The sequence below is a fragment of the Centrocercus urophasianus genome, unplaced genomic scaffold, assembly GCF_019232065.1.
Source record: "Centrocercus urophasianus isolate 14NV4802_14NV808 unplaced genomic scaffold, USGS_Curo_1.0 seq_10, whole genome shotgun sequence".
Lineage (NCBI taxonomy): Eukaryota > Metazoa > Chordata > Aves > Galliformes > Phasianidae > Centrocercus > Centrocercus urophasianus.
Window position 1 is genome coordinate 16631200 of NW_024884142.1, and position 20398 is coordinate 16651597.

Consider the following 20398-nt stretch of genomic DNA (forward strand, 5'->3'; position numbering starts at 1 on the left):
CCCAAATCTTGTGCACGTAGCTCAAGGGATTTCTTCACAAAGGTACCACACAGCCTCCCCTGGCCACATCCGCAGCCAGCTGCAAAACTTGCCCTTCCCTGCACCAATGGCTGGGAGCTTTCACATGTCCAGCACCCAGAGCATCTCTTCATCTGGGAAACATCAGCTGCTCAGTCACCAAAGCCATGGACACCTGGGCAAACAAGCAGCAGCCTGGCTTGATTCTTCCTGTCCTGCCCTAAAGTGTGCATACAGCACAGCGGATGCCGGAGGCCACAGCTTCTAAGAGTCAGGACAACAGTCAGTTATCCAGAGGACAGGAGCCACCTCCTAGGACAGAATGGTGACTTAATGCCACATTTAAAGGATGCACTGATATGTTACATTGATATGCTACCAGTAGTGAAGCAGTCATTTTCCTAAGGGTTCTTTCAATTGCAGCACCTCCTGCTACACAGTCAGACAGATGCTGCATCAAAGATGACACAATTTCTGTTGCAGGAGTGATAAAACCTTTGCTATCAGTCCTCAGGAAGTACAAGAGTTCCTTTTTTGAATCTGAGACCGACTCCAACTCATGCAAGTGACAAACACATACTGCAAATTTTATTTTATTTCCTTATTACACAAACTTAATTAGCATACACCTACACCTTGATTAAAACAAATTCACCACCACATAAAAAGCACTCTTTTTATTCTCTAAAGCACACCTGTGAACACAGAACAAATTCTAATGTCAGTACATAAAAGCCTCTCTTTAGTGCACCTTTTCAATGCAGTTTCTCCATTAGTCCTTGGTAAAGATCATTACACCTCAGATATTTATATGCTCTTGCATTAAGCTTTGCATAATGCATCCATAATGCAATGCACTTTTAGGAATCAGTTAAGAAGCTAAATTAAAAGGCCCCGTAAGTTTGCTTTATTTACAGTTGCAATGGCTAAATTTTATGTATCTTACAGTCACTGCCAGCACTGCTCCCAGTTCAAAGGACTCACATGCTCCATGATCTCCTTGCATTACTTTATAGAGGAGGTAAAGCTGCCCATACTTACAGCTCTGTAGGTACCTCAGCTACCTGTATGAAGTATAAACATGCTGCCAGAAATATTTTTAATAGTGAATGAGGAACTCAACCATTAGGAAGAACAAAAAGGTCCTGCAGTTGTTACTGACTGTGGGAGCAGCAGCAACGCAGGCTCTCCCAGCAGTGAAGGAGTGCCAGAGCCCAGAGCAGTCACCTGATTCCTGCATAAGGACAGTTTTATGTTCAGCTCCCACTTCCTCCTCTCTTACATCAGCTCTTCCCTCTTTCTGCTGTTCTGTCAGATCATAAAAAGTGGGGCAAAATTCTGAACCATGCTAGGAAAAAAAAAAAGTTCTGGGAAAAGATGGAGTTCTTGTTGTAGGAAATGCAGGTTATGAAAGAAAATGGCAGCACTTGTGTAAAACTGCAGTTACCAGGAAACAGGGAGTTGTGTTATCTGACTAGAGATAGCTCTGTTCCTCCAATTCTACACTGTGCACCCAGATGTAGGTCTTGCAGCAACTGAGAAACTGCTGTAGAGATTAACAAATGGGATGCACATGCATTTTTCTGTTCTTAAGTACTTTCAAAACCAAAATGGAAGGAAGAAGTCTGGGAGTCAGGTAGGTTAAGGTTTTTTTTTTTTTCCTTTCTTACACAATAAGGTAGATTACTCAGCACATTCCAGGTTAAAAAATTACAGTAAACATTCAGTAACTGGAATGCATATAATATACAAGTACCATTACATTTACAAAGTTGTTCTGGACAATTTTCCTTTTCTAAGCATAAAAAAGTTAATGAGCTAATTCACAATAACTTTAGATACAGTGCTTATTAAAATACATTGATGTTAATCATAAAAATATTTTACTATTTACATGTACATTGTATAAACCTTAACAATAAGATTATGCCCACTTTAGGATGCCTTAAACGAATATTTAGGCATTGGCCCATTTTAGAGTGCAGTATCCCTGTTTTGGTCTTCACACCATGAAACTGTATCAGATTCACAGTACCTTTGCTAGTGCTTAGCTAAAAGACTTAAACTTTCTATTATTTAACAAACATTCATTACAAAGGGTCAGTTTTGTTTCCACTTGGTTTCTTGTTAAATCCTACCCCCAACAGTTCTGGACATTCTGCCTGGCCTAGCGCGATTTGGTTGCATTTCCAAATAAGGCTGTAGTTCATTTCATCTGTTATCACACTATCCTGCTTGTAGTCTGGGTGCTGTGCGATGAATTCCCTCATCCACCGGGCAACTGTCATTAGTTCTCCTGGGGGTAAAACAAAACCAAATTTCAGTTAGTGCACCTTATGTAGCAGTAAAACACAACATTCCACGCACAATTAATTAACAGTTCATGCTCTCATAGGAAACGCATTCCTACTTTTTTCTTTTTAATGAGGCTAAAACTTCAAGCAAAATCCAGCTGCCGCATCACTGACAGTCCCAAACTCTTCTGGTACAATCTTCAAAATTTCAAATCTTTTATAAAAGCAGCACAGAGAAAGGCATCACACTCAGATGCCAGAACAGGCGTTACCAACAGATCGAATAGCAAGGGGTCTTTAAAACACTTCAATAGAAAAGCTGTCTGAGACAAACCAACAGACACCACTACAATAATTATGAAGGGCAGTGAGGCAGCGGCACAGCTGCCCAGAGAAGTTGTGGATGCCCCAACCCCAGAGGAACTCAAGGCCAGGCTGGACAGACCCTGAGCAGCCTGACCTGGTGGGTGGCAGCCCTGCCCATGGCGGGGGTTGAACTGGATGATCTCTAAGGACCTTTCCAACCCAAACCATTCTGTGATCCGATATAATTTTCCATCCAACTCAGCTGCTATCTCTGCTTCATGTGCCCTTAATCACTCTCTTACTTTTTCCCTCTGGCAGCTCCTCTAGCAGAAGACAGGCAGGTTCCCAACTACAGCAGCTCCTGGCTTGCACACACTGCCCCTGCTTCACTACGCAGGATACTGCTGGCCACAGGGCAGCCATCAGATGCCCCAGGGCCCCCAGCACCAAGTAACACACACTGCCTATAGGAGACCTGTGTCCTTGTGAAGGAGCAGCTGTGAGCCAGCTGGACACCAGCATTCAGCCTACTAAATCTCACTCCTGAATGCAGTACATGCAAGCAAACTCCAATGAGTATAAGATTAAGGTAATTATGACAGTAAGACATCACGGTAGGCTGACAGGATGCATCCCTAAAAAACAAGTATTTAAGAAATTAGGAAAAAGCAGAAAAAACATGCAAGGAAACCTGCAAACAAAGAAATATGGGAGGAAGGAATTTCAAGGCTGGAAGACTATACTTGTGAGCAGACTTCAATGTTCATGATTTTGCAGTAGAAACATTACCATGCAGCATAGGAACTAGAAGGCATGAAACCCTGAAATAATTGGAAATCACATTTGAATGTGAAACACCCATGGCACAGCGTTGAGCCTGGGTTAATAACCTCTTCAGGAAAAAGAATACAAAAAAAGTATCTCTGCATCTCTCTTTTTTCCAAAAGCATTTTTAAAATCTAATTATAAGCAATACAAAATAATGGAATATTTTGGAAGCTCTGCTACTTTGAGGGTTAACGAACCTCAAATGTTTTCTTCTTACCAGTTTACTTTCTCTTTGTTAAGTCAAGCACCAAATCCCTCATCTGTGTTACCTGAGGGACAGAAACCTTCCACAAACAAGCAGGCTTTGAAAGAACATTTTCAGTGAAAGCAACAATTAATTAAAACGTGTTACCACTCTCTAGAGCTGCTAAAGCATTAAATTAAGAGGCAGGAGAAAGACCTGATTTTTGCCTCAGTTTTAAAAACATCTTTAGCTAGAATGTTCTATCGTAATCTTCAGTAATTAAAAAAGAATGCTACACTAATTTAAAACCAATGAGTGTATCACAAATAAAATTTGTGTTCTGACTCATAAGGCCGTGGTCCTGGACAACCAGATCTGGAGCTTGGTGGCCCTGCTTGTGGCAGGGGCTTGGGCCTTGATGATCTGTGGGGTCCCTTCCAACCAAGCCGTTCTATGAGCTTGGCTCCACCTCTCCTAGACCCATTTAAGAGCTGACAGCCAGTGGGGAAGGATCTCTTTTACTGGAGATCTACTCCAACAGAGTTTATTACATGAGCCCAGGACAGGGTGAGTGTCCTCTTTTCCTTAGTCTAGTATCATAATTACATCAGCCAAACTCCTGGATATACTATACCATCTTGATGGTATATTCATTGATTGATTCATTGATATATTCATTGATTGTACATATACCATCTGTATATTCATTGATTGTACAACTGTCTAGCTAAACTGAGCATGGAAGGCACAAGAAGGATTTGTACTTCAGTATAAAGCTGCTAACAATTGTTAAGTCCAGTTCTGAATGAAAGCCCTTGGCCTGCATCTTCTGCTCAGTACACCGCTGCATTTAAAGAAGGAGCATAAGAAGTCATTATATCACCTGAGAAGGCAATGCAGCATGAAAAAGGCAGGAGAAGAACCTGGTTTGAGTTCGAAGATTTTCACTACTTACAGAAGGACTTTCTTATCAGGGAACTAAAGACAAGTCCCCATGCTCTTGCATATCAGAGCTTAACCAAACTTAACACCAGCACACTTTGGAGCCAGGCCCTTTGCCAGGCTATCAGACCCAGCCCCACATACTCGTAAAAGTGCTGCTGAAAAAATATCTTGGAAATACAACTGCAGTTTGGGAGTAACGTACCAATTACTCCTAAGTTCTAAAACGGATCACAAAACATTTATGAACAGAATTAAACATGACCTAATTTAAGCCAAAGGACCTGTCAGTCCTTTGCTCCTAAGACTTAACACTTCACCAGAAAGTCACAGTTGCCACTAGTTCTACCCAACTGATAATTAGAGAACATCCTTATTACATTTGAAGTAGAAAAACAGCAGGAAAATCAGTGCCTGAAAGCGTCAAACATACCAGATGCTCTCTTTTTTATTAACTTCAGGTAGTTTAGGATGGTGCATCTTGTGTCCACATCCACCTCCATGTTTTCAAGGTAAGAATTCAAAATTGGGATCAAACCAGGAAAGACTCCTTCCTGTATGAGAGAACACAGTCAGCATGAAACATGCTTAGTCAATTCAAGGGGGACAGAGCAGAGGGGAAGGCTGTGTGTCCCAGGTAAAGAGGCTATGACCTTCCCGTTTATAATTGTATCAATGCTCATTAAGGTGTACTCTTCCGTGTCTGTGCCCGTCCCATTTTGTGCAGAGCCACATCCATCCACGACATTTCCACCTTCATGAGAGACAAAGGGAAAGTAGTAAGTCAGAAGAAATGCAGTAATTATTGACCATCATGTTGTTAGAATGCTTGCTGGGATACCTTTGCAAATATCCTTTCTGAAGTAAAACATTCCCTGCCGAACAGCATCTCTTTTCTGGGCCATCTTCATATTTTCATCCACCTAGCAAAGCAAATATTGCAGAGATCAATGGCATTACAGAAAGCGAGGACTCTCCAAACCCTCACATTAGTTTGGAGTCTCACTAGTTGAAAAATCTGTCGCGTTTTTAATTGCTTTACCACATAAGACCAAACTCTGGAAATAAGTATTTACTGGTTCTGTACAAAACCATGAGAAGGTGACACTATAAAATCAGGTCTCCAGCAGGAGAGGTACTGTTAGAAAATGCTACGTTGATCTTATAAGTCAGACTGAAAACAGAATGCAGCTGTGTGTAACAGGTTGCATTCCATCTGATTTTTTTGCGTGTATCCAGATGCAACTTCATTGTGTACAGACAAAAATTGCTATCCTCCTATCCACAGTCGGCTGCTTTTATTAACAAGGTCATTGAAGTCTTCTGAAAAGTTATAGCTGTTTCTAAAAAAAGTTAAAATAAATTCAAACACTTCCAGTAACGTTGTAAGGGAACATCCCATATCCAAACATCTGTGAAATACTCAGATAAGCTGCCGGAAAAGTAGTTCCACATTGCAGACTTCCCAGAAAACCTACAAACAACAAAGCATTGCTCCTAAGTTTACAGACAGAGAATTTGTCCAAGTTCTTTGGTAGGTGTATCCTGAGGGAATGAACATTGCTTATTTTGGACACTAGTTTTACTACGTTGCCTGTAGAAGAGGGGATACTAATTGCTGAATTCCATGTTTCATCTTTAATTCCTACCTTTCAAAGCTTTGCTTTTCAAAAGCCTGTTCTTGTTCTTCCTGTATTATGGAATTTATTTACACACTAGCTAACTGAACTACAGCAGTACTCAATCAGACGGAAGAGATCAGTGTAAGATTAGTCTCAAAAGCTAAGAGGGAAGTAACCTGCTTAGGTACCTCAGCTTCTCCTTCAAATACAAACAACAAAATAAGAACATAAGACACACACTGTAACCACATTAGAACAAATACCAAACTAAGTTTATTTGAACTCCACGGTCTATTTCTCCTGTAAAACAGGGGAAACATGCCCTTTTTGAGTCTCAAAACATTTTTGTGACAATGCTCTTTATCAGCATTTCTGTAGCTGCTTGACATTGTTGGGCATCACAGGAATTCCTATGCCATGAGCAAGCAGGACTTCAAGGAAGCATTTTGTTTGGTGTTCATTAAACAAGCACGAAGCCACACAACAACCAAAAAGGAAAACCATAATGTCACATGGCCACTGCTCATTGAGATACAGCAGCAGGACTGTAGAAGGAGCATGCAACTGAAATGAAGGCAGTGGTTTGATGCCTTTCTAAATAAGGGCCCATCAGCCATTTTTAAAGGAGTCACGAAACATCAAGAGGCAGCTAGCAATGCCCCTGCAAGCTTAACTCCATTAGATGGCAGTAAAATATCTGCAATTGCAGAAGTTAAATTGAAGCAAATTACTGGCCCAAATGAAAACTGACTGAAAGACAGAAATAGTTGTTCAGTAAGCACACTCACAGTAATTCCTAGATTTCAGAGGATAAAAATTAAACACGATGCAAATATTTTGCAATTAGCTTCAGTAAATCCCATCTTTCACACCTACCTTGGACAAAGGAATGAGAAAATCCAGTTTGTATGACAGAATCACTCGAGTTAGCAGTACCACAAACACAACATACGCAGAGTTTTCAAAGTCTGTTAACTGGACCTAGGCATGAAAGAATTAGAGATGGAATTACACTAGTGGGAACATGCCCATAGAAACAGATGGCTATGTGAGAGAGTTTAGAATGGTTGGACTCCAACAGTTCACACTGACGTGTGTATTCATACACATTCTACAAGCAGAGACAGTGATGTACGTGCTGGAATGATCGCGCCTTCAAGTGCACAACACAGTGTGGACACTTCAAGTTCAACCCTTCAAACCAATGCCAAAGTGCACTTGTGTTCCAAAAGGCTACCTAATAACCTGTACCTACAGGCTCTGTGTAATTAGAAATGCATTATAGCTTTTAAACTCCTACTTAAGGGACTCAACTCAGACAGCTATAAAATAAAAGCACTTGTAAAACACAAAACAGTGACAGCGGAATTGTTCAGTACCAATAAAAGCATGGAGAAGTAAGGTCCCTGGAAACTGAACAGGTCTTTGTTTGCAGAAGTTTCAGTACAAGCCTAATTCTTTTCCCTGTCACCCCAAATCCATTAGCATGCTTTGCTGTGCTACAGTGGATTCTCCTGTCAGTTACATTCCACAGTTCATGTCTGATTAAACACTGCTGTCCACTTCATTTGCATCTAGCAACTCAGAGGGAAGAAAACACAAGTAACAAGGGTCTGATACTGAATGGCAGCATGTCTAGTACTTTTCCACTTAAAAGTAAACGGATTTTTGTGCAAATTGACTCCCTCCTTACCTCCATAGGCCTGAATTCCACTCTCCATCCTATATCTGAATTTGGAGGGGGTGGTTTAAATCTCATTGTCTGCCAGTTTGTAGACTGAATGTTCTGCAAAGCACAAGAAATTATCTGTTGCAGTTAAGATACGCATCATTATGTAAGATAATCAAAGCAAAACGAACCGTCTTAATAACTCCCCAAAAGAAGCTCAAATTAACAGAGAAATAGTTCCAAATCGGTGATGACTCTCTAAAAAGCATAATACAACTATTCATCCTCTAAGCAACTCTGCTATACTTTCTTATACTATTTTATTTGAGGATTACATGAGATACTAGGCTGAGCTGAGCTGAAACAGGTCTTTTCCTAAGGGACTGATACATCCAAATGTAAAAATGAGTAAAAATACCATATTATGATTACAAAATAATAGCTATGCTATACAGATTTTCATTAGTTTGTGTAAGAGAGACACATGCAGAAGAGATGTCATGCAAACGAGCTTTCAGGAAGTCATACAAAAAAGGCAATTCCCCATATCAGTTACATACACAACTGGTTTGTGCCCTTTAATTTTGTTGCATTTAAAATATAAGGTACCATTTTCTTCTAAGTAAATGATTAAACAGAAATACATGCTTATAACTGCAAAGTCATATGCTAAAAAACTATCTGAAATGAAGAAGTCTGGAAAAAGAATATTCTTAGCCAATATAACCATCCTTCAACTAAGCAGTACTATAAAGAAAGAGAAATTGTACATAGATAATTATTAAATTCCTCTAAATCAGACACAACCTCAAAATGGTCGGATTCATTTGCATCATCTAGATGTATTTTCTCCTCAAACAAAGTCAATGGGTCTCGAATAAACAAGTGTGCAATATGCTGTGCCAAAAGGTGGTCAATACCTACAAAATGAAAATTCAGAGAAACAATTCAAATGCAGCAAAGGAGGCTCTAAGAAATGATTTGTTTTACAAGAACCTAAAGTGAAAAAAATCCAACTCTGTAATACTACCTCAACCCACCACATCCTGTTAAAGTCAAAACGATGATTTTGGGAAGGAAGGAAATGATTAAAGAGAAAAAAAGAACAAGGTCTTCTTTGGAAGTGGCAGCTGGATATTGGTGTGGCTGCCATTTCTGTTTTCTGATGTGCCTCTGTGTCACGTTTCCTAAAGCAGTTCTGTCTCTCCACAAAAGTAAAAGATTAGTACACAATTCACTAAGCTTCTCATGCTGGAATTAGGGACAGTTCCTTGCACAAATATTTGTGTTTTTTACTCTTAAGGTCACGGTGCATAGATACTTTCTGAAAAGGAGTCACTCTCAGGAAATCACAATGATTAAAACAAAAACTAAAATATCCCCATACAGTGCAAGCACAATTCTAAACCTGCTCATAATGAAGCAATCACTTACCTTCCTTTATTAGGTGCTCGTAGATATCTTTGTCTATTGTCAAATCAATGTCATTGTATTTCTCACCACATTCAGATAGATAACTGTCTATGGAATCATATCTGGATTTACTGATTCTATAATGGTTGTTCTTCAGTGGCTATATAATTTAAGAATACAATATTTTAACAGCTTGTTAACAATGTTACCTAAGTTTTGCTCACTAATGACACTTATGTCAGAATTATTACGCTGTTTTAAAAATCCCTACAGCCTCAAAATTATTAAAAGCATGAATCTTAAATGGAAACATTTTCCTGATGTAATCAACATTACCCCAACTATCTGGAAAGCATTATTATACCTGTTCCAACACATACTGATGCAGTTTATTACACACACATTGCTAGAAATAGTCTTAAACTGGGTTTAAAGCTGAAGAAGTATTTCAAGTAGACTTTTTTCTTATGTGTCTCAGATGCCAATTAATTCTTACAGAAATTCCTGAAGTTCTGGCAATTGCTCCCTTCATGTAGCTCCAGTTTACATTACTGGATTACGCAGCATCACCTGCTATTTAACTCAAACCAATTTCTGCCTTTTGGGCCTAAGCACAAAATGGAAAATTTAAACACGGACAATTTTAGTAAGCTGTGGAGGAGCCAAAGAGGAGTTTAACTGAAATTCCATACCTAACTGAAAAGGTATTTGCTTCTGTAAGCTGTACAACCAACATGACTGCTTACACAATCTCTTCTGTATTTACCACAACAACTGTCAAATTCCCCCATCAGGGACTCTGATGACCACAAGCAGAATTTGGTATTGATGAAAGTTTAACATTTTTCTCTGAAGAACAGCAGATGCCTCCTACCCATATCACTTACCTCCAGCCCCCTCTCTTCTCGCGTTCGATCATCCACAGATGCAGATATGACTCCCCAGCGACAATCAATATCGGACACATAGCCTCTGTAGAACGGAGATGCAGCACTCAAGGCCATCTGAAAGAAAACAGCCTAACATGAAAACAGAAGTACAGGCCAAGGAACCAAAACCAGTGCCTTAATCCCACAGGAAAGGGAAACGTGCATGAAGTACACATTTCAGTTTAGCACGCAGACAAAGCCCATACCACAAAGTCTCTCAACTCCTATCCCCATAAAATGCCTGCATTAAATGTCAGCATTTCTGAAGTGGCACCTAATGTTCTCCATACTTACTACCTCAGCATTTAAGGAACAGAAAGTTGACGAAGAAGAAGAAACTTCATAACAAGATCAGCAAATACGGTGCTTCTGCACTCATGAAATTCACCCAGCAATCTTTTTATTTTTATTTGGCAGGCACTTCAGCAGCAAAGCTGCAATACATCTCACTCAGAGTAGGAGCTGTTCAAAATAGGCCAATATTTATTTTATTACAATACTTGCTTCTACACGCTTACAAAGGGACAGATGTAAGTGAAACAGACCAAAGCCAAAAATTTACGAATTGCTTGAGGAGTGACTTCAGCTATTTTCCATGAAAAGCTTCCCCCAATGCACTTCAAGAAGTATTCAACAGAAGTATCTTTCATGTGTTTAGCAAGGTAAAGTTAGAGACATAAGCTCTGTGGTATCACATGCTTCTCTTTCAAACACTCCAAAGTGATAGCTCACATTCATTAAACATATTTGGACATTAAATGAATGACACTGTTGATGTGACAGCATACTAAGAGAAATCAACATTTTACCCAGAATACTAAATTTGTAGCTAGCATTTAAGGTCTTAATTCAGATTTTATTTTTTACATGTGGTGGCTTTCATACAACAAGGATGTGATGTGACAGAAGTGCATTACTCACCACAATAGGACAGATTGTAGCTAGTTGATCATAGAGATATCTTGCTTCAGAAATGCTGCAAGCCTGGAATGTTACCTAATGAAGGAAGGACAGTTGCTATTACAGTTTCTATAATCTTAGTGCAAGCATAATCTTCCTGGAATCAGAGCCTACAAAACTGTGGAAGAATCTTAATATCAGAAGTTCATGTGCTTTTTCTTTCAAGACATTTGGACAAGCTTTTGCCAGCAGCATCTGTATTACAAGCTTCCTTCCACACACTCTCCATGTTTATTAAAACACTTCAGATGACAACACCTCAGCTCTGAAGCCAGACACACAAACACTTGCCAGAACCAAAGACAACTGAATTAACATCTACAACACACGTGGGTTGATAATGTGCATTCGGGAACCACATCAGGAACCTACTCACTTAAAATGACAGTCAGATGTAGATGTAAAATTTGCTTTATGTGACAGCCAACCCTGTTTCAATTCCTGTTCTAAAGAACTGCCTTCAGTATGTTTGTGTTTGATCCCGCATCTGGGAAAAAACAGACTTTTTTTTTTGTTTACTGTAACTTTTTTTTAAAGAATGGTTTTGCCTGCATTGGAGGCCAGGACACAACATGAAAATGGACACAACACAAAATGAAATATTATTTACCGTTACTGACATGGAAGCTGTACCACAAAAAGTCCCCAGAAACTACCATTTCTTTGCAATTTTGGTGAAATTTGCTCAGAGCAGCATCAAATGCAAGATACATTTCTAACTGATTTTACTCCCCAGAGTTCTCAAACCACCACTCCATGCACTTCAGAAACACAGAGAGGGCCCAGTCACCTCAATACTGTTAAAAGATGATAAACAGATTAAAAGCCTCTGTTTCCTTCTTCGGAGTTCACACATTCATAAATCACAGAGTAATTTAGGTTGGAATGAATCCTATCACGACCTAATGTAACCTGCTTCAACTCTGAATCACCATCACTGGTGATACTGGCCTGAATAACATCAGTTGAATACAATTATCCTTGACCACAGACCATTAAAATCTCCAACAAAGGCACAGATTCCTAACCTGCCACTGAAGCCCTTCCCACCTGTGAGCAAGATTAAAAAAAAAAAAAAACAACAAAACAAAACAAAAATCCCAAAGCAAATCAGAAACATCCAGAACATCTCAGGCTCAGTGCACGAAGCCTAAACAAGGGCAGGAGCACAGCACTCTGCCTTGTTGCTCACAGGGGACAGTGCCCATGCAAATGATCCCAACTGAGCTGATCAGGATACTTTCTGACCCCAAAAATACCTCAAATCAAGTTGCATTCTATGTGTGTGGTGAGAAAAAGACAAAGTCTACACTACAAACTACAGAAAACAAGCAGGGAGCACGTTATAAGGAATTAACAGTGCTTGGTCTTGGTTGTAAGGAATTAACAGCTAACACATAAGCAGCTGCTTACAGCACCCGACAACTTTGTTTTCATTCTCCTTTTCACAAAAACAAGAGTACTGAATTTAACCACTGATTTTAAGCTTGATAAAAAGCAAAACTGTGTTCTATAAACAGAGATTAACTTTTTTTTTTTTTTAAAGTTCAAACAGTGACTGAAAGCAGAGGCTGGATTTCTTTGTTGGTCATGCATCATAAAAAGAGCTGGCACAAAATAGGCTGCATATAATATAATATTGCATGTGTTTACTTCACACACATTTCACTATTTCATCATATTCTCCCTAGTTTACCTACAGCAACAAGTAATCATACTCAGCTGTTGTCCAAAACACTTTATCTGTTCACCTTTTTAACTTTCTTAGCCTCAAACAGAAGCGTTTTGAATGTGGTTATTTCTGCCAGTGTGGTGAAACAATAGGGGAATTTTCTTTAATCCTCTGGAAACAGAACACAACCCTATTCCTCACCCTGCTTACAAGCTGCTAGTGCTGGCAACAGGCAGATTTTAACAACAGTCAAATACATCATTGCTGCCTAAGACATCATCCCCACTGGGCTACTGTGAAAGAGAAACACTGACACAAACAAACAAAACTACAAATTAGATTGTACCAGATTGAAAGAATTAAAGAAAACAACACTGGGATTTAAACTGGACACTCTGAGTCCAGCAAATGAATAAAAGAAAAGTAAAAAGAGGGAATGTATTAACAGAGGAAATAAAAGCAGCATGTCCCTCATTAAGCAGGAACAGGAGGCAGCTGCCCACGTAGATTTGGTAGGCTCATGGTGAAAGAAGTGAGAAGGTAGCTTCTTGATAGGTAGCTAAAAATATGCATTAATGAGGAAATTTGTATGCAGGAGTTAAAGCTGTTTGTAAAGAAATATATACAGAAAAGAGCTATTAATTTCTTAAAGGTGCTCCAATGACCTCTTGTCACTCTTCGCTTTTACTGTTCTAAGAATTGGGAAGAGAAAAAAAATACATGGTGAATAGCCAAAAAAAACCTAACCAAATCACATTTCTACTAGGCAGTTCAGTTTGCATTTCCACCAGGCTCTTTGGATACGCCTGAAGGAAGACAACAGAAGATCTTTCACACTTCAAAAACAGAGTTTCAGGAGAAGGTCCGTGACAGGGATGTGGCCAGTTCAAGCAAATCCTTTCAGCAAAATATCAAATTACCACTGAACATTTGCAGAAAATAGACATAGGGTAGGCAAACAAATCTGGATTTTAAGAAGGCACTGTCACACACAAAACTGTTATTTTACTTCCCCTTTTGCCACACTGAAAACACATCAACTACATTAAGCTACAGCAATGAGACATAAGGTAACTTAAAAAACAAACAAACAGTTTAGGAAAGATGACATTCAGTTACATCTCAAAAGTAGATGTATTTACCTGAAGACAGCAGTTGCCCATTCCAAACCCCATAGCGTCCATATATATAAAGTCTGGTTTCGCTGCTTTTGCTGCTTCTCCATCATCGTTAGGAAATGTTTCTATAAACGGTGATGGCGTATTCTTATCTTTAAAGACTGTGTGGAGAACACAGATATTCAGTAACTCAGAGTAACAGACTGAACACTGACTTTGAAAAAGAAGAAACGATACATTGGATTCACTCACTTGGTACATTTATGACAACCTTCTCTCCTCTTCGGTGCCGAATGTTTCTGGTCAGCGTACTGAGATAAGAATATATAGTTTCACAGTTAATTTCTCATTAATATTCAATACTTCAGAACATAAGCTTCCTGTTTGCTTTGAGCCTTTCTTTCGGGATCTTTCTTTCCCTGATTTACAGACTATAACAGACTCTAAACTGAATTTTTCTTCACTGGAGTCAGTCCTATTTTGAGGGACTGATGGGCAGAAGTAATGGGCTGCTGACCTGAAGAAAACAAGGGTAAGTGAAAAGGTACTGCTTAGTTTTTAAATGACATATTTGATTCTCTGAAGTCTCACCCTATGCTCAAACCCCTTCCTGGACCATACAAGTTATCTGACACTCTGCTCCACTTTGGGTGAACCTGGCTAAGTTCAGTACACTGCGACGTTGCTGAAATAAAATGCACTGCAACATACCTGAACAAGAGCTGGATCAACAGTGAGCAAAGTGGTTAACCACAGGATTTCTAACTGGAAACAATTTTGCAGGAACCAAATCAACACCATTTGTCTGATAATGTCATGAAACTACTATATGAAATCCCTTGAGCTTAACAGTTTACTTAAAGTCACTGATAAAAAACACACAGCATCACAACATCTCTGTCCAAGACCCTGGGATACATGCAGCCAAGTAGCTTTCTTTCAAAGGTATGCCTGTAATAATTCAGTGAAGAAAAACATCTGGCTTCCCATTCACACTCCCCAAATACTCTTACCTAAATCTAGGATGTTTATTGATGGCTTCATCTGGAAAGAAGAGGGATTTTGAAGCTCCTCCTTCCACTGGTGTTGGCTTATATTCTGGCAGCGTAAAACCAGGACACCCTAACCTATGAAATACAACAGTGAGAGTCCAAGTCGTTAAGAAAACAGACTGATTTTAGAAGTGTCAGATGACCTAAGATAAGAATTCTGGTATGCGAAGGAATAAAAAGATTTTTAAAAGCTTGTCACAACTTGTGATTTCGGAGCTTTGAAGAATCCTCAAAATGGGAGAAACAATAGTAAGCAAGGAAAAGATACACCTATTAGGCATAAAATGCTGAGAGATGATAAAGAAAATCAAAATAAAGTCTTTCGCTTTGGAGTCCTCCTTGCAAGTTTAAGAACCATCTGAAACAAGAAAAAGTAGCTTTTCAATACCAGCTGAGTCAAATAACGTAAAGCTGCATAAAATTAATTCCTCCATACTGCAGAGTAAATAAATAAAGCCGGAATTACCCAGAAAGACTCCAATATTTGGCTATATGAAAACAGTTATAATCAAGTTACTCAAAATACCAATAAGGATATTCATATTCCTGTAAAAATGACTTATGTTCAATATATATTTCACTACTGCTTTCTTCTTAGCTGAAGTATCCAAGCTGTCCCACAACATTTAAATCCAACTTTATCACTTACATGATGAATCAGAAAGAACGCTGTAATTGCATCGCTCCAGTCCAGAAAGAAAAGTTTTCTGCTCCAGCAACAAGGGCTCACAAATTTAAAAGCTGGGATAGTCAGTTAGCTTCTAAGTTAACGTTATTTTTGTTGTTTTAACATTTAAGCAATTTATTTTAACTGAATTCATCTGAACAAGCCTATTCTTGGTCTTCCTTCTAACATTTTCTTTCTTTTCAGATGCACAGATTTTTTTCTATGCTATATGCACATCAACAGACACATTTGTATGCTACTGTAGAGGTTATAATAACAACAGAAAAAAAATCTCATAAGCTAAGTTAGCAGGATTACAGTTAAACAAATAGAGACTTGGAACAGCAAGACAGCATAAGGCAGTAACATGGAAGTATATAATCTAGGGAGAACAAATCCTGATGGATGAAGCTAAGAATCATTCCAAACATAAATCACATGTAGACTGCACATTTTATTATTCACTGGTGTTCGCTTAAGTCTTATGTATTGCTTCTACAGTCGCATAAAAACTGTCTGTATCTACAAGGTGATGAGTCCCTCTCTTTCCCTTTATTAATTGCAAGACTGGCTCTGAAATCTTCGTATACGATATTCACTGACATCATCTTTTCATTATGTTGCAGGGCAAAATGCAATTCTGTAATATACTGAACTACTGGACTTTATATAAGCCATCATGTCTAGTACAGTTCTCATATAGAGGAAGTGCATTTTATCAACAGAGAGTTCTTCAGGTAGAATACACGATGGCATTTTCATACCTGATACTTGCTGCTAAGTTACATTCTGTGGTGTACACACACTCAGTAAGAATTCAGGGCCATTTCATTCCGTACTACACAAGAAGCCAGGTGGTAAACCCAAATGCTTCTATTCTAATGCAAAACTTTTTTCACTTCTAAAAACAGCTGAGCAAAAAAAAGCAGCCGACCAACCAATGAACCCCACTGCTTTCAGCCTAACTATTTTCATTTATTCGGCTGACCAGAACTAACATACTAAATCCTCCTTTAGAACCGTGTTTGAAAGGAAGGTCACAAAATACAGTTTCTCCTAGGCAATGAAGCACATTCTGAATGCATTTCATCAAGAGTCTCTTCACAATGAAAGACAAATAAAGAAATGTACCCTTTGGGAACTCAGGAGAGGTGTACTGCTTTCTAGATTTGGTAAATACAGGATTATAGAAGTTTTAAATCTTCATTTTGTAATGATAATCACATTCTTCTTCTATCGTGTTCAAAGCCTTAAAAGGAAGGATGTGTGTGCTTCAGTGAATAAGTAGTATGAAAAAAAAAGAACAGGTCATGTTAGCCACATTTTACAAATGCTATTTATAAACATCAAAGCTTGGAAAATAAACAGAGAGAAGCCTTTTGTGTATGATGTGCCATACCAATCCAATACTGCAGGCTATTCTACGTACAATACTTTATGTTATGAATAATCAGACATTATATTGCAAAATCATCACAAATTAGAAGCAACCTAGAAGTACAGAAGACATTCATTTATTTCTGACTCACAGCAATAAAAAGTTATAGAAAGCAAGACTGTTAATTGAGTCATATTTTGCTCAATTTAACTGTACAGCTTAGGACATGGCTCTGGGCAGCCTGGTTTAGTGGTTGGCAACCTTGCACACTGCATGGGGGCTGAAACTAGATAACCATTGTGGTCCTTTTCAACCCAGGCCATCCCACGATTCCATGAAAAAGCATTTAAGTAGAATAAGGAGGAAAGGAAATTCAGCATTACACATCTGAAACAGCAATCTCACCTTGGAAAAGACGTCACAGTGCAAATAGCCTCATTTTCTTTCAGCACAGAAGCGGCCTCTTGCCTCCTTTTCCTCATGTTGTCTTGAACAGTGTTGAATTCAGACATGGTTCCCCCGTATGGCTGCCCAGGTGTGCCTTCAATCATATAGCTTCCATATTCTGGTCGCCAGAGTGTTGGGTGGCTTTAACACAAACAGCCTTATTTAAATATTTCTATAACTTTACAGAAGATGGATTATTAGCATGAGTTTCAGACAAATGCAACTTGAAAGAAAAATCTCCTAAAGCTGATTATTTGATGGAGTACCACAATGTACATTCCAATGGATCCCACCACTAGGAGACAGCTAAAAGAAGTTAAAGCACAGTTTTGTGCTAGAAAGTTTGTTGCATAATGCAGCAAGCAGAATCTGCTTAATGTCATCTTGCAACCGCCTTCAGTATATCTCAATCTTTTGTTTCTTGGGGTTTTAACTTGCCACAGCACAAAGCAAGGAAGTTATGCCCTATTTCTTCTTTCTGCTGCTAATGGAAACCTGGTCAGATATCATGAATTTATCAGGTTAAGAAATGAAATTAAGTTTAAGACACCAGCAATCACCCTGAAAAACAGCTTGCTTTCTTGACAAGCCACCTCCACAGAGTCCAAAGGCAAGCAGCATTTCCTTGCTGTTCTTTCACATAGCAGTGGTTTCAAGCAAAAGACTTAAATACAGAGGTATTTCTTCTCGCTGGCATTCTGGTCCCTCTACTGAGAAGCAAAAACAGGCAAGCCTTTCTGGATGACATAGGTTAAGGCGCCTGGGGCACAAAGACCTTTCATCACCACAGCAGTTTTTCTAGCTTCCTCTAAGTGCTAGCTCTTTTCAGTCAAAACACTTCGCTATCTCTGATCTCGTTTCTCTGCTTGGGAAACAAAGATCTGTTGCCACCAATTAGAAAGCTGCATAGAACTGCAGTTCTATGGCTAGCTTAAGTGGAAATATGATCTAATTACTGTTGCAAATTCCACAGGAGAGCAGAGGATGGAAAAGAACTGCCCTGCCATTTTATGTCTACCTTTCTAAATCTATCAAAAATGGGACAGCGCTTCCAAAGATGACAGCTCCCTTCAACAGACCTCATCTGCTCCTGCAATCAGGGATGCACTGAGAGCGCACGCGCTCCACTGGGCGGGAAGCTCTGGTATGCAGGCACTCCGTATACATGACCACAAAACCAGAGCAAGACAAAACAAATACCTAAAACTGAAACTTCTGAATGTTCATCATTACGTTCTTCGTTTTTACAAGGTCTAAAATCAAAGGTCCATGGAAAACCTGCAGATGCACTCAAAATCTTTCACCGCTTGCATCCCACTGGAATCTGTGAATATTGATACCTGTGACTTACGGCTTTACAAAAAGCAGACTTCAAGTTAAATCAGTTGTACAAAATCCTGTACAACATCACAAGAAGAGGAAAAAAAGCAACAGGAAACAGCTACTTACTTGGGGTTTATCTTCTCCCCCTTGTCTTGCAGCGTCTGAAGAACTTCTTCGCCACTCAGCACTAAGCGTACTTTCTTATTCTCATGGTCAAATTTTACTAACATATACTCCACCTTGTAAGTAATAAAAAGAAAATAAGCAGTTAGTGGTAGAGTTTTCTTCATACACAAACTCTCACTGGCACATGATTTCAAGCATCAAGCATAAAGAGATGTCAAATTTCACACTGAACTTAACAGAAGCTTAAAAAAAAACCCATGGCTACCTATGAATATGGTAAACAACACTGGAGAAGATAGCTGCATGCTTATTTCATCTTCAGATCAACTGAAGTTTCTTGAAATTTGACTTTCTTTTTTTTCTGACCGCAGATACTTCAGAGAAGGATTCTGGCTTTGTAAAGCTAAAACCCCACGCAAACTGCTAACCACAAACGTCTGTCATCCCACAGGTTAGTCTCCGCAGCTGATAAAAACAAAAAGCCCTCATTCTACAAACAGGACATCCATTTATAGTTCCAACAAGTGACTGGTTATCAAGGGTGGTGCAACAGAGTCTCATTTACACTATGGGAAGTCCACAGTTGTAACAAACAGCATCAGGCTGCCATAAATGCAGCTCTTAGTACAGCACAGGGGGCTTGCTTCAGCTTCTCTTTCACAGCCTCTCTTCCCTCCCTGCCTTCCTAACCTCATCTCGCTGTGCTTCAGGACCTCCGCCTGCCTCTATTCCTGGCTGCCCCCCTCACTCGCTCCTATGCCATGCACGTAGAGACCTCAATCCCTCAAGCTGCTGCTGAAAGCAACTCCAGTGCTGTGCCAAAGGTCTGAAGGAAACAGTTTGCCTACCAGATTGCCTGAACACTCAGAACACTCTCATTTCAACCTTTCTAATCTTGATGCACGTTTGCTACCAAAATTCCTTCACAGACTTGTAGAGCACTACCAAGCAGAGCACCCTGACAGCTGCCTGGACATTATAACCCTTCAACCCTTACTGTCACAACTCTATTTTCTGACATTTATTTGAAAGGGGATGCTTTACTTGCCAAGTAAAATCAGAAGTCATGGATGGAAATGCATCACAAGGGTAATGGCTTCAAAAAGTCCTGACTGGACCAGCACTGATACACAATGCTTTGTGTTCACAGCTCTTAAACCAAGCCCTTCACAACTAATGTAATGCAAACATCCAGTTCTAGTTATAAATTCAAACTATACTTCCACAGGTAGAATTTACCAGCATTTGCACTTAGTTATGATTTCTGACCATTATTTACCCAGAGGTACTTTGTGAACAACTCTACCTCAGTGCCAGGAGATTCACACAAAACACTGATTCTGAAGTGCCAGTGTACAAACTGGTAACAACATCTTTTTATACAGAGATGCATCTGGGAAAACAGTCTGGCAAAGCACAGGAAAGCCTGTGGAGTGTTTCCCATCACACT

The 20398-nt window shown here is 39.3% G+C and overlaps 1 protein-coding gene across 1 annotated transcript in view; it reads right to left on the bottom strand.

The window, feature by feature from the left end:
* Window positions 1–595: 595 nt before the first annotated feature.
* Window positions 596–20398, bottom strand: part of GCLC (glutamate-cysteine ligase catalytic subunit) — a 31861-nt gene continuing 12058 nt past the window's right edge. The window contains exons 2-16 of the mRNA XM_042838911.1: window positions 18949–19061; window positions 17458–17640; window positions 14969–15082; window positions 14208–14266; window positions 13980–14116; window positions 11127–11201; window positions 10164–10280; window positions 9298–9436; window positions 8671–8783; window positions 7888–7980; window positions 7071–7175; window positions 5414–5495; window positions 5226–5326; window positions 5006–5126; window positions 596–2314 (exon numbers count right to left, since the gene is read on the bottom strand). Of these exons, the coding sequence (XP_042694845.1) occupies window positions 2109–2314; window positions 5006–5126; window positions 5226–5326; window positions 5414–5495; window positions 7071–7175; window positions 7888–7980; window positions 8671–8783; window positions 9298–9436; window positions 10164–10280; window positions 11127–11201; window positions 13980–14116; window positions 14208–14266; window positions 14969–15082; window positions 17458–17640; window positions 18949–19061 (1758 nt within the window). The 3' untranslated portion in view covers window positions 596–2108. The remainder of the gene's footprint in view (window positions 2315–5005; window positions 5127–5225; window positions 5327–5413; window positions 5496–7070; window positions 7176–7887; window positions 7981–8670; window positions 8784–9297; window positions 9437–10163; window positions 10281–11126; window positions 11202–13979; window positions 14117–14207; window positions 14267–14968; window positions 15083–17457; window positions 17641–18948; window positions 19062–20398) is intronic.